The sequence below is a fragment of the Castor canadensis genome, chromosome 7 (genome assembly GCF_047511655.1).
Source record: "Castor canadensis chromosome 7, mCasCan1.hap1v2, whole genome shotgun sequence".
NCBI lineage: Eukaryota > Metazoa > Chordata > Mammalia > Rodentia > Castoridae > Castor > Castor canadensis.
The window spans coordinates 50567579-50583533 of record NC_133392.1 but is presented as its reverse complement, the minus strand read 5'-3'; the positions used below and the strand labels follow the sequence as shown (position 1 = coordinate 50583533).

Below are 15955 nucleotides of genomic sequence, written 5' to 3'. Positions count from 1 at the left end.
TAGCATGATTTCTCCTTGGAAACAGGCATTAAAACTCTCTTTATGGACCTGTTCCATGTAATTGCAACTGCACTGTTTCTTAGGATAAAACATAATCTGTTAAAAAGAACTTTGGGTACTGCTGCACACCTTAAACTCATGTAGTGACTGAGACAGTACCAGCAGTTGAAGAGAGAACAGATAGATCATGTTCTTGTATTTCAAATAACAACTGAATGATCAACAGCATTCAAATGTTCAAACATTTAATTCATTCCTGCTCTCACCCATTCTTCAAATAGCAGACTCAAGACTGGTGCTTATTACTTTAGCCTCTAAATCACCCTGTGTACTCAATTAACCACATCACATTCAGGTATTCAAACAGATTCAACAAATGAGCAACTTTAACATCACCAACGCATTTTGTTTTCATTTACCAAACTCACTAATGGCCTACTGAAAGTAATGCTTAAGGAAGCATTGGAACATTTCCTGTGCTGTCTTAGGGTGATACACATTTCTATACAGCAGCAAAATGATTTGATGTTATTAAGGCTTAGGGATTTTACCTTTCCATATAAAATGTGCAAGAAAAACAACCCAAACCAGCCCATTCTACAACAGAAAACTTTAAGCACCCACTCTATTTTTCCAAACAAATAAACTCTATACATACAGGCTCCTAACATCAAGGACATTGTTTTGTTTGTTATAAATAAGTCAGTGGATAATCATAAAACACTTCTTGGTGGTAACTAAATCAAAAAGATTGGTGATGGCCAGCCTAAGCCGGCTATAAATTTTATTATTTTTTTTTTAATGAGGCAGGGAAGGGAGCTTATCAGCATTTTGTCTTTCAGGGTCAAATGAAAGAAAGCAGGAAACAAACAAGGAGAGGAATCTAGGGTACCTGGTGTTAGAGGAAGGAAGAGGAAAAGAATAAAGGAGGAAGAAATAGAAGTCCATCAGAAGGCAGGTAGCTAGAGGCCTATACAGTGTTTAGCCTGAGGATGGAAAGTTTCGGTTTGATATTGTTACCAAGGAAAGCCTGCAAAAAGATTTTTGTGCCATTTGTCCTTGGCAAATATAAAAATGGTTGCCAGCTGATTTGGGCTGAAATATAGAAGAGAAAGCAAGAAGGAGATAAGAAATAGATTGGCTAGAAATAGTGGACAACAGAAGGAAATCTGTACCCCAAAGGTAGTAATTAGGGTCAGTTCATATTTATTATATCCTATGTTTCTTTGACCAAGCTTGACTACCACAGGACTCCTCTGGGAGCTGGGTTCAAATCCTTTTTAAAAAACTGTTGGTAGCTTGGTGGAAAAGTTGGCATTTGCAAGGGACTATGAAAATTTATTCTGATTCAATAAGAATCTATAAACAAGCCAAACTGAAATGAAGGCTTAATGCTTTAAATTAAGTTAGACTTTTTATTAATCTCGTTAGAGGTTATTGTCCAATTGTAAGTCCAGAGTGATGATATTTTTAAAAGGAAAGTGATGGGGGAGGGGCAGACCTGAGGCTCTGCCCTTCATTGCAACTGCATAGCAGGGTCAGGTGGATGGGAACCTTGACAAAGGAAGGAACAGATAATAGGGCTGATATGTGTTTTTGGTGCTGTTAGCAAGTAATCCACCAAGCAAGAAGCAGCCAGCCTCTAAACAGCAAGAACTATGCCTGGTGTCAAGCGCTGGTGTTCAGTTGACCTATTCCTTGTTGCAAAACTAAGTTCTATTCCTCAACACATCCTCACTAGCTATAACATATGTTTTCATAGTTTTTTCTCATCTTTTCCTTTGCCACTAGTGATACGTTTCACTTTATCATCTATGATCTTGCTTTGTCACTTTCATTGCCTTTTTAAAAGGATGTCATAGAGACCTTGTCTTTCTAAAAGAATTTTTAAATTAAATTTTCATTTTAAATGTTTTTATTATTACGTGATAGTTACACAGGGGATTTCATGTATATGTATATACATATATTGTACCCCAGTTTGCTTCATCTCCTCTATTTTTCTCCCTCTTCCTCCTCTCCCCTTCTTAAAATGATGTTGAGGAGTTTCAGTGTTCCATATTCATACCTATATAGAAAGTACCTCAATCATATTCACCCTCCTTTACCCTCTCCATTTCCCCTCCCATTCACACTATTATCCTCTCTTTAACATGACCTGCTTGATATTTGTGTCCTTCATTGTTTAAGTGTCTGCTCATTGTTCAGTGGAGTTTTACATTGGTATTTTACCTGTAAATATATTGTACTTTAATCAGTCTAACCCCCTCTATTGCTCTTCCTTACCTTCTCCCCCTACCCTATATTGGTTAAAAATTTTCAGTGTGTTCATTGTGTCTTGTTCTTACAGATATGTGATGTTGGTATACCTGATGATCTTCATGGGCTGAAGACAAAAGAGGAGAGGAAAAAGAAAATTAAAAAGGAAAAGTCTGGCAGCTTTGGTGGTGTGGGATGGAGTCGGTTCCTGCTGGGAACCACACACCTGCTATGGCAGATTTGCATTTTCAAAATTCATTTTAGAGGTTGGTATCTCTAGCTATGATCTGTATTTATGTTGGCTCCCTCTTTCTTTTTCTTTAGGAAACTGATCAGAAAACCTATGCTGTTAGCCATGAACCTGGAGTTTTCTTTTACCTGTTTTTTTTTTGTTGTTGTTGTTCAGGTTTGGGAATGTGGTAGCTATCAGCAATCTTCCATTTTCTTGGATCTCTCTCGAATTTATTAAGCCATGGGCTCATCTCTGTTATTTAAGGGGATCTTCTTGGGTATCATGATAAGTCAATGAGAAGAAACTTAGAAGACCATAAGGAGGCCTAGAGTTTAATTTTTATAAATTAATGATTCATAAAGCAATATGGTTTACTATAGAAACAAAAATTAAACTGTAGTGTCATGAGTAAGTCAGAAAAGTAGTGACAAAGTTGATTAAGGATGGAGTAATATACATACTGAACTAGAATTTTTCTAGAACTCTGAAGGAAAGAGAAGGATTCAAAACTGTTGGAAAATTATTAATGATCATTAATATCCCAAAATTTGGGAGAAACAATAAAATTAAATCTTTGCTGTTTAGCACCTAAAAATGTTCTACTTAGGGAAAAAAAGAACAAAGGAAAGCAAAGACATGAAAAGATAGAGCTAAATAAAGAGGCAGACAATTCAAGTAATTTGTTGTAATGAACAACTACCAACTTCCACAAAGAAAATATCATAAGGATATAATGGGAAACTGCAAATACTTCATACAAGAATTCTAGTTTCAGCATTTACTTGCTTGAATCCAAGTTCTCAGAACTTCCTTTTTTGGGTCAGACTTAAAACCAGTCACGTTGATTTGGGTTCTTTCTTCCTATAGGTCTTCCTATAGTGAAAAGAAATCACTGGAGTGGAATGTGGATGCCTTAGACTCTTGCCATGCTTCTCAACCTAGCTGTTAGCAATTATTCTGACTCCCATTTGATAAAGATGAACAATTGTCCTTAGAACAATTGCCTAACTCTGAGCCAGCTTCATGGGCATATAACCTATGCAGTCACAAAGGGACCAGCAATTAGATGGCACCATAGGGTGGTTTAATTCTCTGCCATCCTGAAATTCTGTTTATAAGGCACTGCACATTTTCATTTGTGCCAGCCCCATACCTGTAACTTATATAGTGGATATGTCTTAACATGGTGGAGCCTCAGCTTCCTTATCTGTTAAATCAGTGTTGGAACATCCCCAACATGCTTTCAGTTCCAGAGTGTGCTGAGATAAATGCTATAGGATTGTCTTGCATTTAGAGACAATACCAGAATGAGTGTTAGGAGTTTTTTCCAGGATTCTATTTCTAAGACATATTTTTATCCTTAAATTGGCCACTATTCCCTGATGACACAAACTGCAGGACCTAATATGATAAGGATTATCTCCCTTTCTCCTCTCATGGCCAATCTCCCACAAGCTACCTACTACCACAAGAATGCTGGCACACCACCTTTCTCTTTCTGTGGTCTCTGTTCCTCCAGCAGGCTGGTCCTGCTTTACAAAGGCAGGAGATAAGAGGAGAAACAGAAGCAAGGCTTTTGAGGTATAGGCTCAGAACTTGAACAGTTCTGAGCTTCTGAGGTTTTCCTGCATTCTACCATCCAACACAAGTCATAAAGTGGGCCCAGATTTGGGAGTGCAGGAAATAGACCTTGATGGGAAGTCTTGAGTGGAATTCTTAATGAGAACAGCTAGAAATTTTTTTACCATTTATTCATATGTGCATACAATGTTTGGGTCATTTCTCTCTCCTACTCCCCCCACCCCTTCCTTCTGCCCCCCATATCCCCACCCTCTCTCCCCCACCCCCTGGCTTCCAGGCAGAAACTATTCATCCCTTTTCTCTAATTTTGTTGAAGACAGAGTATAAACAACAATAAGAAGGACAAAGCATTTTTGCTAGTTGAGATAAGGATAGCTATACAGGGAGATTCCTAGCATTGCTTCCATGTACAAAATATTACATTCTAAGTTGATTCTTCTCGAACTGACCTTTTCTCTAGTTCCTGATCCTCTTTTCCTATTGGCCTCTGTCACTTTAAAGTTTCTGCATTAGTTCTTTTGCATTGAGGGTATCAAATATTATTATGTTTTTTGAGTGTCTTACCTATCCTCATACTTCCCTTGTGTGCTTTTGCCTTATCATGTGACCAAAGTCCAACCACCTTGATGTATTTGCCCTTGATCTAAAGTCCACATATGAGGGAGAACATACAATTATTGGACTTCTAAGCCTGGCTAACCTCGCTCAGAATGATGTTCTCCAGTTCCATCCATTTGCTTGCAAATGATAAGATTTCATTCTTCTTCATGTCTGAGTAAAATTCCATTGTGTATAAATACCACATTTTCTTAATCCATTCATCAGTAGTGGGGCATTTTGTTTGTTTCCATAACTTGGCTATTGTGAATAGTGCTGCAGTAAATATGGGTGTGCAAGTGCCTCTGGAGTAACCTGTGTCACATTCCTTTGGGTATATCCCCAGGAATGAGATTGCTGGATCATATAGCAGATCTATGTTTAGATTTTTAAGAAGCCTCTAAATTTTTTCTAGAGTGGTTGCACTAGTTTGCATTCCCACCAGCAGCGTACGGGGATTCCTTTCTCCCTACACCCTCACCAACACCTGTTGTTAGTGGTGTTTCTAATGATGGCTATTCTAACAGGGGTGAGGTGGAATCTTAGTGTGGTTTTGATTTGCATTTCCTTTATAGCTAGAGATGGTGAGCATTTTTTCATGTGTTTTTTTGGTCATTTCAATTTCTTCTTTGAGGAAGTTTTGTTTAGTTCAGTTGCCCATTTCTTTATTGGTTCATTGATTTGGGGAGAGTTTAGATTTTTGAGTTCCTTGTATATTCTGGTTATCAGTCCTTTATCTGATGTATAGCTGGCAAATATTTTCTCCCACTCTGTGGGTGGTCTCTTCAGTTTAGAGACCATTTATTTTGTTGTGCAGAAGCCTTTTAATTTTATGAAGTCCCATTTGTCCATTCTTTCTCTTAGTTGCTGAGCTGCTGGGGTTCTATTGAGGGAGTCCTTGCCTATACCTAATACTTCTAGAGTGTTTCCTGCTCCTTCCTGTACTAACTTTAGAGTTTGATGTCTGATATTAAGGTTCTTGATCCATTTTGAGTTGATTCTAGTACAGGGTGATAAACATGGATCTAGTTTCAGTTTTTTGCAGACAGCTAACCACTTTTCCCAACAACATTTGTTGAAGAGGTTGTCTTTTCTCCATCATATATTTTTAACACCTTTGTCAAAAATAAGGTGAGTATAGTTGTGTGGATTCATATTCAGGTCCTCTATTCTGTTCTGCTGGTCTTCATGTCTGTTTTTGTGCCAGTACCATGCTGTTTTTATTGCTGTTGCTTTGTAATATAGTTTGAAGTTGGGTGTTGTGATACCTCCAGCATTGTAATGAGAACAGGTAGAGATTCACATCTGAAGTTGCCTGCATACTGATAGGAAAAGAATTAGAGCGACTGTGTAATAAAGCAGCCACACTCGCATTAATCCGCATTAATCAAAAATTCTTCTTGCCATTCATACTGTCCCAATAACACATCGCTGAATGACCCTAAGTAAATCACACTGGGTCTCCTTCCATTGTGTTGTCTGGATAAATGAGGACATCCAACCAGATTAGCTCTAAAGACCTTTCTGCTCTGACACTCTCATAGTCTACAGGCCTCTCTATTCTCACTTCCACTGGTATCCAACCTCCTCCTCCTCCTCTTGACCAGATACATATTCTGCATCTTATACACATTAAATCCTCCAGATGGATCAAAGTGGTTGGTTTAACCTACTTTGATCTTTACAGCTTTGTCAGACCCTGACAAGTTTGAAATTCTCAGGGGGAAAAGTTTATGTTTTTTTCAGCCATGCCAAAATCCTAACTATGTTCAAAAGGGCAACAAATTGTGAATCCTCCAGATCCAATGCCTGAAGCTCTGTGGCTCTATTGTCTCTGAAGAGCAGAATACTTTTTTGTTTGAATGTTCTCTGCATTACCCTCCATGCTTCCAATGGACTGCATTGAGCACTCATGGTTCAAGCCAAAATGCACTGGTATGGCTCACTGCAGGCCTCTGAGCAGGGGCAGTGTTCTTTTAAATAAATGAGAGAGACAGTGTGTTCTTGCTGAAGCCTGCAAGATCCTGTCAGCTTTAGATTTGCCAATTTGCATGGCTTTTAAAAGACATAACTATAAAATTTTACTCAAAAATTAAGTATGGCCAGTCAAATCTTTGTTGGGCTGGACATTTTTAATGAAACTAGATAATCATTTAATTATTTCCTTGTTGGATGTCCCTTTGATCTTCACAACTCACAACACAGCTTTCTCCCAGTAAGCTCTCTGATGAGCCTACATGTGGATCCAGATCTTGTTTAATTTTTTAAAGAAAATCTTTAAAGCACAAGAACTAGTCCTACAAGAACCTGCAATGTACAGGACCAGGGGATGCACCACAGAGATGGATAAACGTGCTTCAAGTGGCTTGCCAGGCCCATGCAGTGACTGCTTTTGCCTCTGTTTCAAGGAATGGGAGCTAAATTTAGTTTATATCATTGTATTTTAAGCTGCAAATTGCTTCTTAGGCTGCCAGATATGTCTTTTGTTTTGCACATTCATTTGTGTTTTACTAGCTCCAAAATAAACTTGTTTTCAAATCAGGAAATCTTCCACCAAGCCAAAAAGAAAAATGAAAAAAAAAAAAAAAAAAGAGCAGTAATGATAGAGGACCAGCCGATCTGTCTTTTATTTGCTGACATGCCCATTTCCACTTCAGTAGTTTTGTCATTTTGCTAACATGTGTCCATGTCATCATTAAGGTGGAGCAATACAGTGGGTTCCTTGGTCCCCAATGTGGCCTTGGAATGTTACTATTTAGTCCTTGGTCATCTTACATCTCCTTCAGGTAATGTAGTGCTTTTCTCTAAGAAGTCCAGTGTTCTGTGCATCTAGTGCTTTGGACATATTTCACAAACAAATAGATAAGAAAAGAAAATTTCTAAAACTCCTAAATTAGGCTTATTAAAATGGGTAGATGGGAGGATGGAGGTGGTGTCAGTTAAACCCAGCCTCACATTTGCAAAAGTCCTTATATTTTCATTTATTGCCTGTGTCAAACATATATATACATATATATGTAAAATGTATATATATTATACATGTATTATATATTTTTTACATATACATTATATATGTATTATACATTATATACACATATTATACATTATATATATGTATTATATATATTATAATATATATAATATATAATGTATATATATGTGTATATATATATATATACACATATATATGTTCGTTGTTGGTGTATAGAAAAGCTAATGATTTTTGTAAGTTGATTTTGTATCCTGCCACCTTGCTATAGCTGTTTATGGTGTCTAGGAGTTTTGGGGTAGAGCTTTTGGGTCTTTAAGGTATAGGATCATATCATCTGCAAGTAGGGATATTTTGACCATTTCTTTACCTATTTATATTCCTTTTATTTCTTCTTCTTGCCTAATTGCTCTGGCTAGGAATTCCAGCACTATGTTGAATAGGATTAGGGAGAGTGGGCACTATCCCCACTTGTCTCGTTCCTGATTTTAAGGGAAATGGTTTCAGTTTTTCACTGTTAAGTATGATGTTGGCTGTAGGTTTGTCATATATAGCCTTTATAATGTTGAGGCACATTCCTTCTATGCCTAGTTTTCTTAAAGCTTTTATCATGAAGTGGTGTTGGATCTTGTAGAAGGCTTTTTCTGCATCTATTGAGATGATCAAGTGGTTTTTGTCTTTGCTTCTATTGATGTGCTCTATTACATTCATACATTTGCATATGTTGAACCACCCCTGCATCCTTGGGATGAAGCCGACTTGGTCATTGTGGATGATTTTTCTGATGTGTTGTTGGGTTCAGTTTGCCATTATTTTATTGAGGATTTTTATGGAGTCGGGTTTTAAGCCATTTCTTCTTCTTTGTATTTGTGGTAAAGAATGCATAACATAAAATTCATCATCTTTTATTAGCATGTATTAATTGTATAAAAGGGTTTTATTGTGATATTTGCATCGTGCATGTAATGTACTTTGATCAAATTCACCCCATTTGTTTTACTCTTTCTTAACCCTCCTTTTCCTCTCCTTTCTAACAAACTTTGGTGAGTTTAATTATGCTGTTTTCATAATACATATAATGTACTTGTATAATATCATCTGACTCATTTTAAGTATGCTGTTCAGTAGTGTTAAGTATATTCTCATTGTTATACAACAGAGCTCTACTATTTGCTCAAAATTGAAACTCTACCTATGAACATCAAGTCTTTATTTCTCCTCCCTCCACTACATTTTTAAAAACTAGACAAGTAATATTGTGGTCATCTTTTTCTCCTTCCTGATTCTTCTTCCACTTTCTCTCCCCTCTCATGGTACCGTACTTTATAGTGCTCTGATCTAACCCAACAGTAATGAAAATGACTGAAGATTCTAAGGCCTTAGGATATTACATTCCTTATAGAGTCTGTGTAACAAGCAACAAATAATGGTTTGTCAATGGAAGAAAATCAGAAGACTATTTCTGAGCTTAATTTCTTTATCTGTGAAATGAAAATAATAAGAATATCCCCACTACATATTAGTAGTAAGAATTTAATTAAATTGTGATGTTGGAAATTAATCTCTATGCTTCATCTGTATTCAGGGAACCTTTGAATTATAATCATTGAAAAACCACTTGTGCTTGTCCAAAATTTTCATTGTCATGAGCCCATATTACTGAGGCCAGGATTCAGCATTACAGTTTATTGATAGCATCCTTCCACAGCACTATGGGGGTCATATACACATGCTCAGTCTAGAAAAACTGCCTTGCCTGCCCTTGCCTGCTAAGTGAGATTGTTTGTCCCTGGCATCAGATGTGCATTCGCTGAAGATGTTACAGAATGAGAAGGTATTGTACCCTAGGATGCCAGTTGCCACATCTTTGAATTGGTACTGTGACATTATCTTACATTGTCTTAAATAATCTTTGCATAATTCTCTCTAAATAACTTCCTTATTAGGTATTCAAAGGCTTGAAAACATTTACATAGAAAGATTAGAAAGCAATCAGGGCCCAGACAGAGCAGTTATAAATGCCAAGAGAAGCAGCAGACATCCTCTAGAACCTCTTTCCTCCAGAGACCTGTGTCATCTGTGGACACATCATGTGGTGATGAGCTCATGCTAGGAAGCCAGCATGCCTGTGAGAACACAGTCATTTTTCCCTGGATTTCATGACCCCAAGATGATACAGTGACTGATGATAGCAAGAGCCCACACTCTCAAGACACTTCTTTTAGGTTTTGCTGCTCTCTTATCTGATTTTGGTGAGAGCAGAGCTTCCTGTAATAGTTCCAAAGTATTCAGGGGATGCTGAAGTAGGTATACCTGGGCTTGAACTCAACATTACAATTCATAGCTCGATGACCTGATGTGAATTTCATAACTTAACTGTGCCTAGGTTTATTAAATGAGATCTATTGGATGAAGCACATATTATATTTCCAAAATCATCTAATAAATATTAGCTATTGGCATTTTTGTTATTTTGCAATATGGCCTAGACTACAACTTAGATCCTGTATTCTATTATACTACAGGACCACAAATTAGAGTCCATATACCAAATTCAGTCTACCATCTATATTATAAATCAGAATTTATTTGAACACATATATGCTCCTTTGTTTATATATAGCTTGTAGCTGCTTTCTCATGCCACAGTGGCAGAATTAAGGAGCTGTGTAACAGCAATTAGATTTAGAAGAGCCTAGATTTTGGAGGGAAAAGATAGGGATTCAAGCCCTTCCCTAGCTGAAAAACATTGGGCACATCATTGCAACTTGTGCTTAAATTTCTTTACCTGTAAAATGGAGGTGGTAAAAATATACTAATTATGTATTGGTAGTGAGGGCTAACCAACTCATAATTAATCAAGTCATATATTCATTCATTCATCATATAACTAACCTCAGAGGATTCACAGTGAAAAAAAAATTCTCTGGACTGATGGAGATTATCTTCTGGTAAGAAAGATAGATTACCTGAGCAAGGTGTGCTTCCTAATTCATTAATCTCATTATCATCAATTTGTAAGATATCCAGTTTTAATTATGAAAGCCTACAGTATAGAGAAATACCTTTACTTTGTAATTCTGCCTTTGACTTATTTTCTTTTATTTAAACAATACATCAGCTGAGTCCTTCAAAAGAAACACATTCACAGAGTTAGACAAGTGTCGTGGTGAATGTGACACATGCAGTGATACTCAACCAAGCAAAATGATGCTCTGTAAGAAAAAAAAAAAGACCAAATGCAAACACAAATGAATCCAACACAGACTAAGAAAAAATTCATGTTATCAGATACTTTCTATCTGTGTGTGTGTGCATGTGTGTTCACTTAGATAGCATATAGCATTCCTCCCTGAAAAATTGCAAAGATAAGCAGATAAAAATAATTCAACTGAAAATGTTCACCTCTACATCATTTTAGCTGAATGATAAAGAATTGCTTATTTGTTCTAATTCTAGGCCAATGTCCCATGATGCCTTTATATGTCAATTTTTCTAGAGTAAATAAGCATTTAGAATACATCGTCCCTCACTAATTTTATGTCAGTAAATTTCTTCTTGAGTTTTCACTTTACTGTAGAATGATGTGTTAAGGGTTTATAATCTAATATGAGATCTTCACTATTAAAAAGATATCACTCTACTAAAAAACTGCTCAGACGCTGATCTGTCAACAGGCATGTCTCCCAAGTCAGTCATCTGACCATGGTTTTTATGCCCCATGCACAAAAGGGACATTTAGTACGAAAGCAGTAAATGAAAACTAAAGTCTGTTGTCAAATTGTCAGCCATTGTGCTCATATTAATAACCACTGCAGCTGTCTGAGGCTTAAATTAGCATCTCTGAAATAAGTTAAACACTTTCAGCACTATTCAGAGCCATTTCAAAGAGAACAACCAAAGTTTATGTTGATAACTTTTGCTAGATGGTCTTTAAAATAAAAATCTCTTCAGAAATATGCTGCTTTAGAGATGCCAGGGTGGGATTTCCTGATAACTATTCATTATCAATTAATTAAATATTCCAAAATTGGTATTCCATAAGCACATTGTGCACATTTGCTTACATGAACTCATGTAAATTATTGTAATCTAAAAATAGAAGAGCACTTTCCTTGAAACTGGTATGCTTTCACTCATCCAGATACCCAAATTGAGTAGTATTTATTCCTGGCTGCTCACCCTGGCATTAGAGTAAAAAAACATTTCCAGCAAAGACAATCAATTAGGTTACAGCAAGATGAGTGTATCTCTTAATCTCCCACATTAAAGAAAAAAAACATCATCCCTTCAACAGAACTGTTCCAAATGTACATAAATTACAGAAAATTTATTTTATCTTGAAATTCAGGGAAACTCATAGCTGTCCATAGACAAGTTGACAATGAGTAAGTCAGTCATTGTGTCACCTGCTCCAGAGGGGCATGACAATCTGGATTTCAAGTTATATAGCTTCAGATGGGCCCTCAAGATTTATAACATAGAAAAACTTTCTATGTTAAGTTTCTGAAATGAGAATTCCAAATTGCATAGTGGTAAGATACATTCAAATAACCTGGGAGCAAATGAATTTATTTACTAAATAAGGGGAGACTGCTGAATGTTTAGTTCAAATGGCAAGCCAATTTGCCTCCTTCTGACAGCTTCAATCCAACTCATTGAAGGTCAAAGTAATTAAATAGATAAGTGTTTTATTCCATTGTTCCCTTTGGATTAACACTATTAGAAAATGCCAGGTCCAGTCCTGAGGGGAAAGTTTATAGCCATGAATGCATATATTAAAAGGACAGAAAGATCTCAAATCAATGACCTAATGCTACATCTCAAACTGCTAGAAAAACAAGAACAAGCAAAATCCCAAAACAAACAGAAGGAGAGAAATAATAAAAATAAGAGCTGAAATCAGTAAAATAAAAACAAAAAAAATACAGAGAATCAATGAAATGAAAAGTTGGTTCTTTGAAAAAATAAACAAGATTGACAGACCCCTGGCAAACTTGACTAAAATGAGGAGAGAAAAAAACCCAAATCAGTAAAATCAGAAATGCAAAAGGGGACATAACAACAAACACAATGGAAATCCAGGAAATCATCAGACTACTTTGAGAACCTATATTCTAGTAAATTTGAAAATCTTGAAGAAATGGACAGATTTCTAGATATTTATGACCATCCAAAATTGAACCAAGAGGACATTAATCACATGAATACATCTATAACACAAAATGAAATTGAAGCAGCAATAGTCTCCCCTAAAAGAAAAGTCCAGGACCTGATGGATTCTCTGCTGAATTCTATCAGACCTTTAAAGAAGAACTAATACCAACCCTCCTTAAACTGTTCCATGAAATAGAAATGGAAGGAAAACTGCCTAACTCATTTTATGAAGCCAGTGTTACACTCATCCCAACACCAGACAAAGACACCTCCAAAAAGGAGAACTACAGGCCAATTTCATTAATGAATATCAATGCAAAAAAACTTAATAAAATAATGGTAAACCAAATTCAACAACACATCAGAAAGATCATTCACCACGACCAAGTCAGCTTCATCCTAGGAATACAGAAGTGGTTCAACATACACAAATCAATAAATGTATTACAGCACATTAATAGAAGCAAAGACAAAAACCATTTGATCATCTCAATAGATGCAGAAAAAGCATTCGACAAGATCCAACACCACTTCATGATATAAGCTCTAAGAAAACTAGGAATAGAAGGAATGTACCTCACATTATAAAAGCTATATATGACAAACCTACAGACAACATCATACTTAATGGTGAAAAACTGAAACCATTCCCCCTAAAATCATAGTACTGGAATTCCTAGCTAGAGCAATTAGGCAAGAAGAAGAAATAAAAGGAAGACAAACAGGTAAAGAAACTGTTAAAATATCCCTGTTTGCAGATGATATGATCCTACACCTTAAAGACCCAAAAACTCTACCCAAAAACTTCTAGACACCATAAACAGCTACAATAAGGTGGCAGAATACAAAATCAACTTAAAAAATCATTAGCTTTTCTATACACCAAAAACAAACAAACTGAGAAAGAATATATGAAAACAATTTCATTTACAATAGCCTCAAAAAAAAATTAAATACCTAGGAATAAACTTAACAAAGGATGTGAATGACCTCTACAAGGAGAACTACAAACCCCTGAAGAGGTCAAGGAAGACTACAGAAGGTGGAGAGATCTCCCATGCTCATGGATTGGTAGGATCAACATAGTAAAAATGGCTATACTATCAAAAGCAATCTACATGTTTAATGCAATTCCCATAAAAATCCCAATGACTTTCATCACAGAGATTAAAGAATCTACCCTAAAGTTTATTTGGAAACACAAGAGACTGCGAATAGCCAAGGTAATATTTAGCAAAAGGAGCAATGCTGGAAGTATCACAATATATTACAAAGCAATAGCAATAAAAACAGCACGTAACTGGCACAAAAACAGACATGAAGACCACTGGAACAGAATAGAAGACCCAGATATGAATCCACACAACTATGTCCACCTCATTTTTGACAAAGGTGCCAAAAATATACGATGGAGAAAAGACAGCCTCTTTGACAAATGTTGCTGGGAAAAGTGGTTACCTGTCTGCAAGAAACTGAAACTAGATCTATGTCTATCACCCTGTACTAGTATCAACTCCAAATGGATCAAGGACCTTAATATCAGACTCCAAACTCTAAAGTTGGTACAGGAAAGAGCAGGAAACACTCTGGAAGTAATAGGTATATGCAAGGACTTCCTCAATAGAACCCCAGCAGCCCAACAACTAAGAGAAAACATAGACATATGGGACTTCATAAAATTAAAAAGCTTCTGCACAACAAAAGAAGTGGTCTCTAAACTGAAGAGACCACCCACAGAGTGGGAGAAAATATTTGCCAGCTATACATCAGAGAAAGGACTGATAACCAAAATATATGGGGAACTCAAAAAACTAAACTCTCCCAAAATCAATGAACCAATAAAGAAATGAGCAACTGAACTAAACAGAACCTTCTCAAAAGAAGAAACTGAAATGGCCAAAAAACACATGAAAAAATGCTCACCATCTCTAGCTATAAAGGAAATGCAAATCAAAACCACACTAAGATTCCATCTCACCTCTGTAAGAATAGCCATCATTAAAAACACCACTAACAACAGGTGTTGGTGAGGATGTAGGGAAAAAGGAACCCTAATCCACTACTGGTAGGAATACAAGCTAGTGCAACCACTCTGGAAAAAAATCTGGAAGCTTCTTAAAAATCTTAACATAGATCTGCCATATGATCCAGCAATCCCACTCCTGGGGATATACCCAAAGGAATATGACACAGGCTACTCCTGTGTAGAGGTACTTGCAAACCCATATTTATTGCAGCGTTACTCATAATAGCCAAGTTATGGAAACAACCAAGGTGCCCCACTACTGACAAATGGATCAAAAAATGTGGTATTTATACACAATGGAATTTTACTCAGCCATGAAGAAGAATGAAATCTTATCATTTGCAAGTCATAGTGACAGAGGTCAATATGAGAAGGAGATCAGGAACTAGAGAAAAGGTCAGTTAGAGATGAATCAACTTAGAATGTAACACATTTGTACATGGAAACAATGCCAGGAATCTCTCTGTATAGCTATCCTTATCTCAACTAGTAATAATGCTTTGTCTTTTTTATTATTGTTTATACTCTCTCTTCAACAAAATTAGAGATAAGAGCAGAACAAATTCTGCCTGAAAGTGGCGGGGGAGGAGAGGAAGGGGCCAGGGGTTGGGGGAAAAAAACGCCCAAACATTGTATGCACATATGAATAAATGAGAAACAAAAAATAAAAGAAAATGCCAGGTCTACAACTAGGAAGTTAGAAGTCCTAGCATCTAATGTTAGTTTTGTTTTCATTAACCTTGTCTACTTTACTGAGGTATTAAAAGAACAAGTGAATAATATATGTAAAAGCATTTTGAAAAGTATAGCATAATGATCCTTTAGATAAACATTTATTGATTCCCTACCACATGCCAGGCATAGCCACAGAAATCATTGTCCTTAGAACAATGCTGGGAGAAAAATACTGTGACCATAGTTTTACAGATGAAGAAAATAAGCCTCAGTGAAATTATGAAACTTGAAATTATGTTAACTCCAAGTTAACAGGTGACCCAAATACTTTACCTCAAGGAATCATAACCTTCTTATGTGGGAGAGAATTTTTTTGATTTCCCTAAAATCTGAAGGAATGGTGTGCATAGGGAGCTTGTCAGTAGAACAGGTAGCTTGC

The 15955-nt window shown here is 36.4% G+C and overlaps 1 protein-coding gene across 4 annotated transcripts in view; it reads left to right on the top strand.

Annotated features, from left to right (window-relative positions):
- Positions 1-15955, top strand: part of LOC141424793 (uncharacterized) — a 352524-nt gene that overhangs the window by 170775 nt on the left and 165794 nt on the right. For all 4 annotated transcript variants that reach the window (XR_012449702.1, XM_074078900.1, XM_074078899.1 and 1 more), the window contains exon 3: positions 2351-2525. Coding sequence is in view for 3 of the 4 variants with exons in the window: in XM_074078900.1 (XP_073935001.1) it covers positions 2351-2525 (175 nt within the window). In the remaining variant the exon portion in view is untranslated. The remainder of the gene's footprint in view (positions 1-2350; positions 2526-15955) is intronic.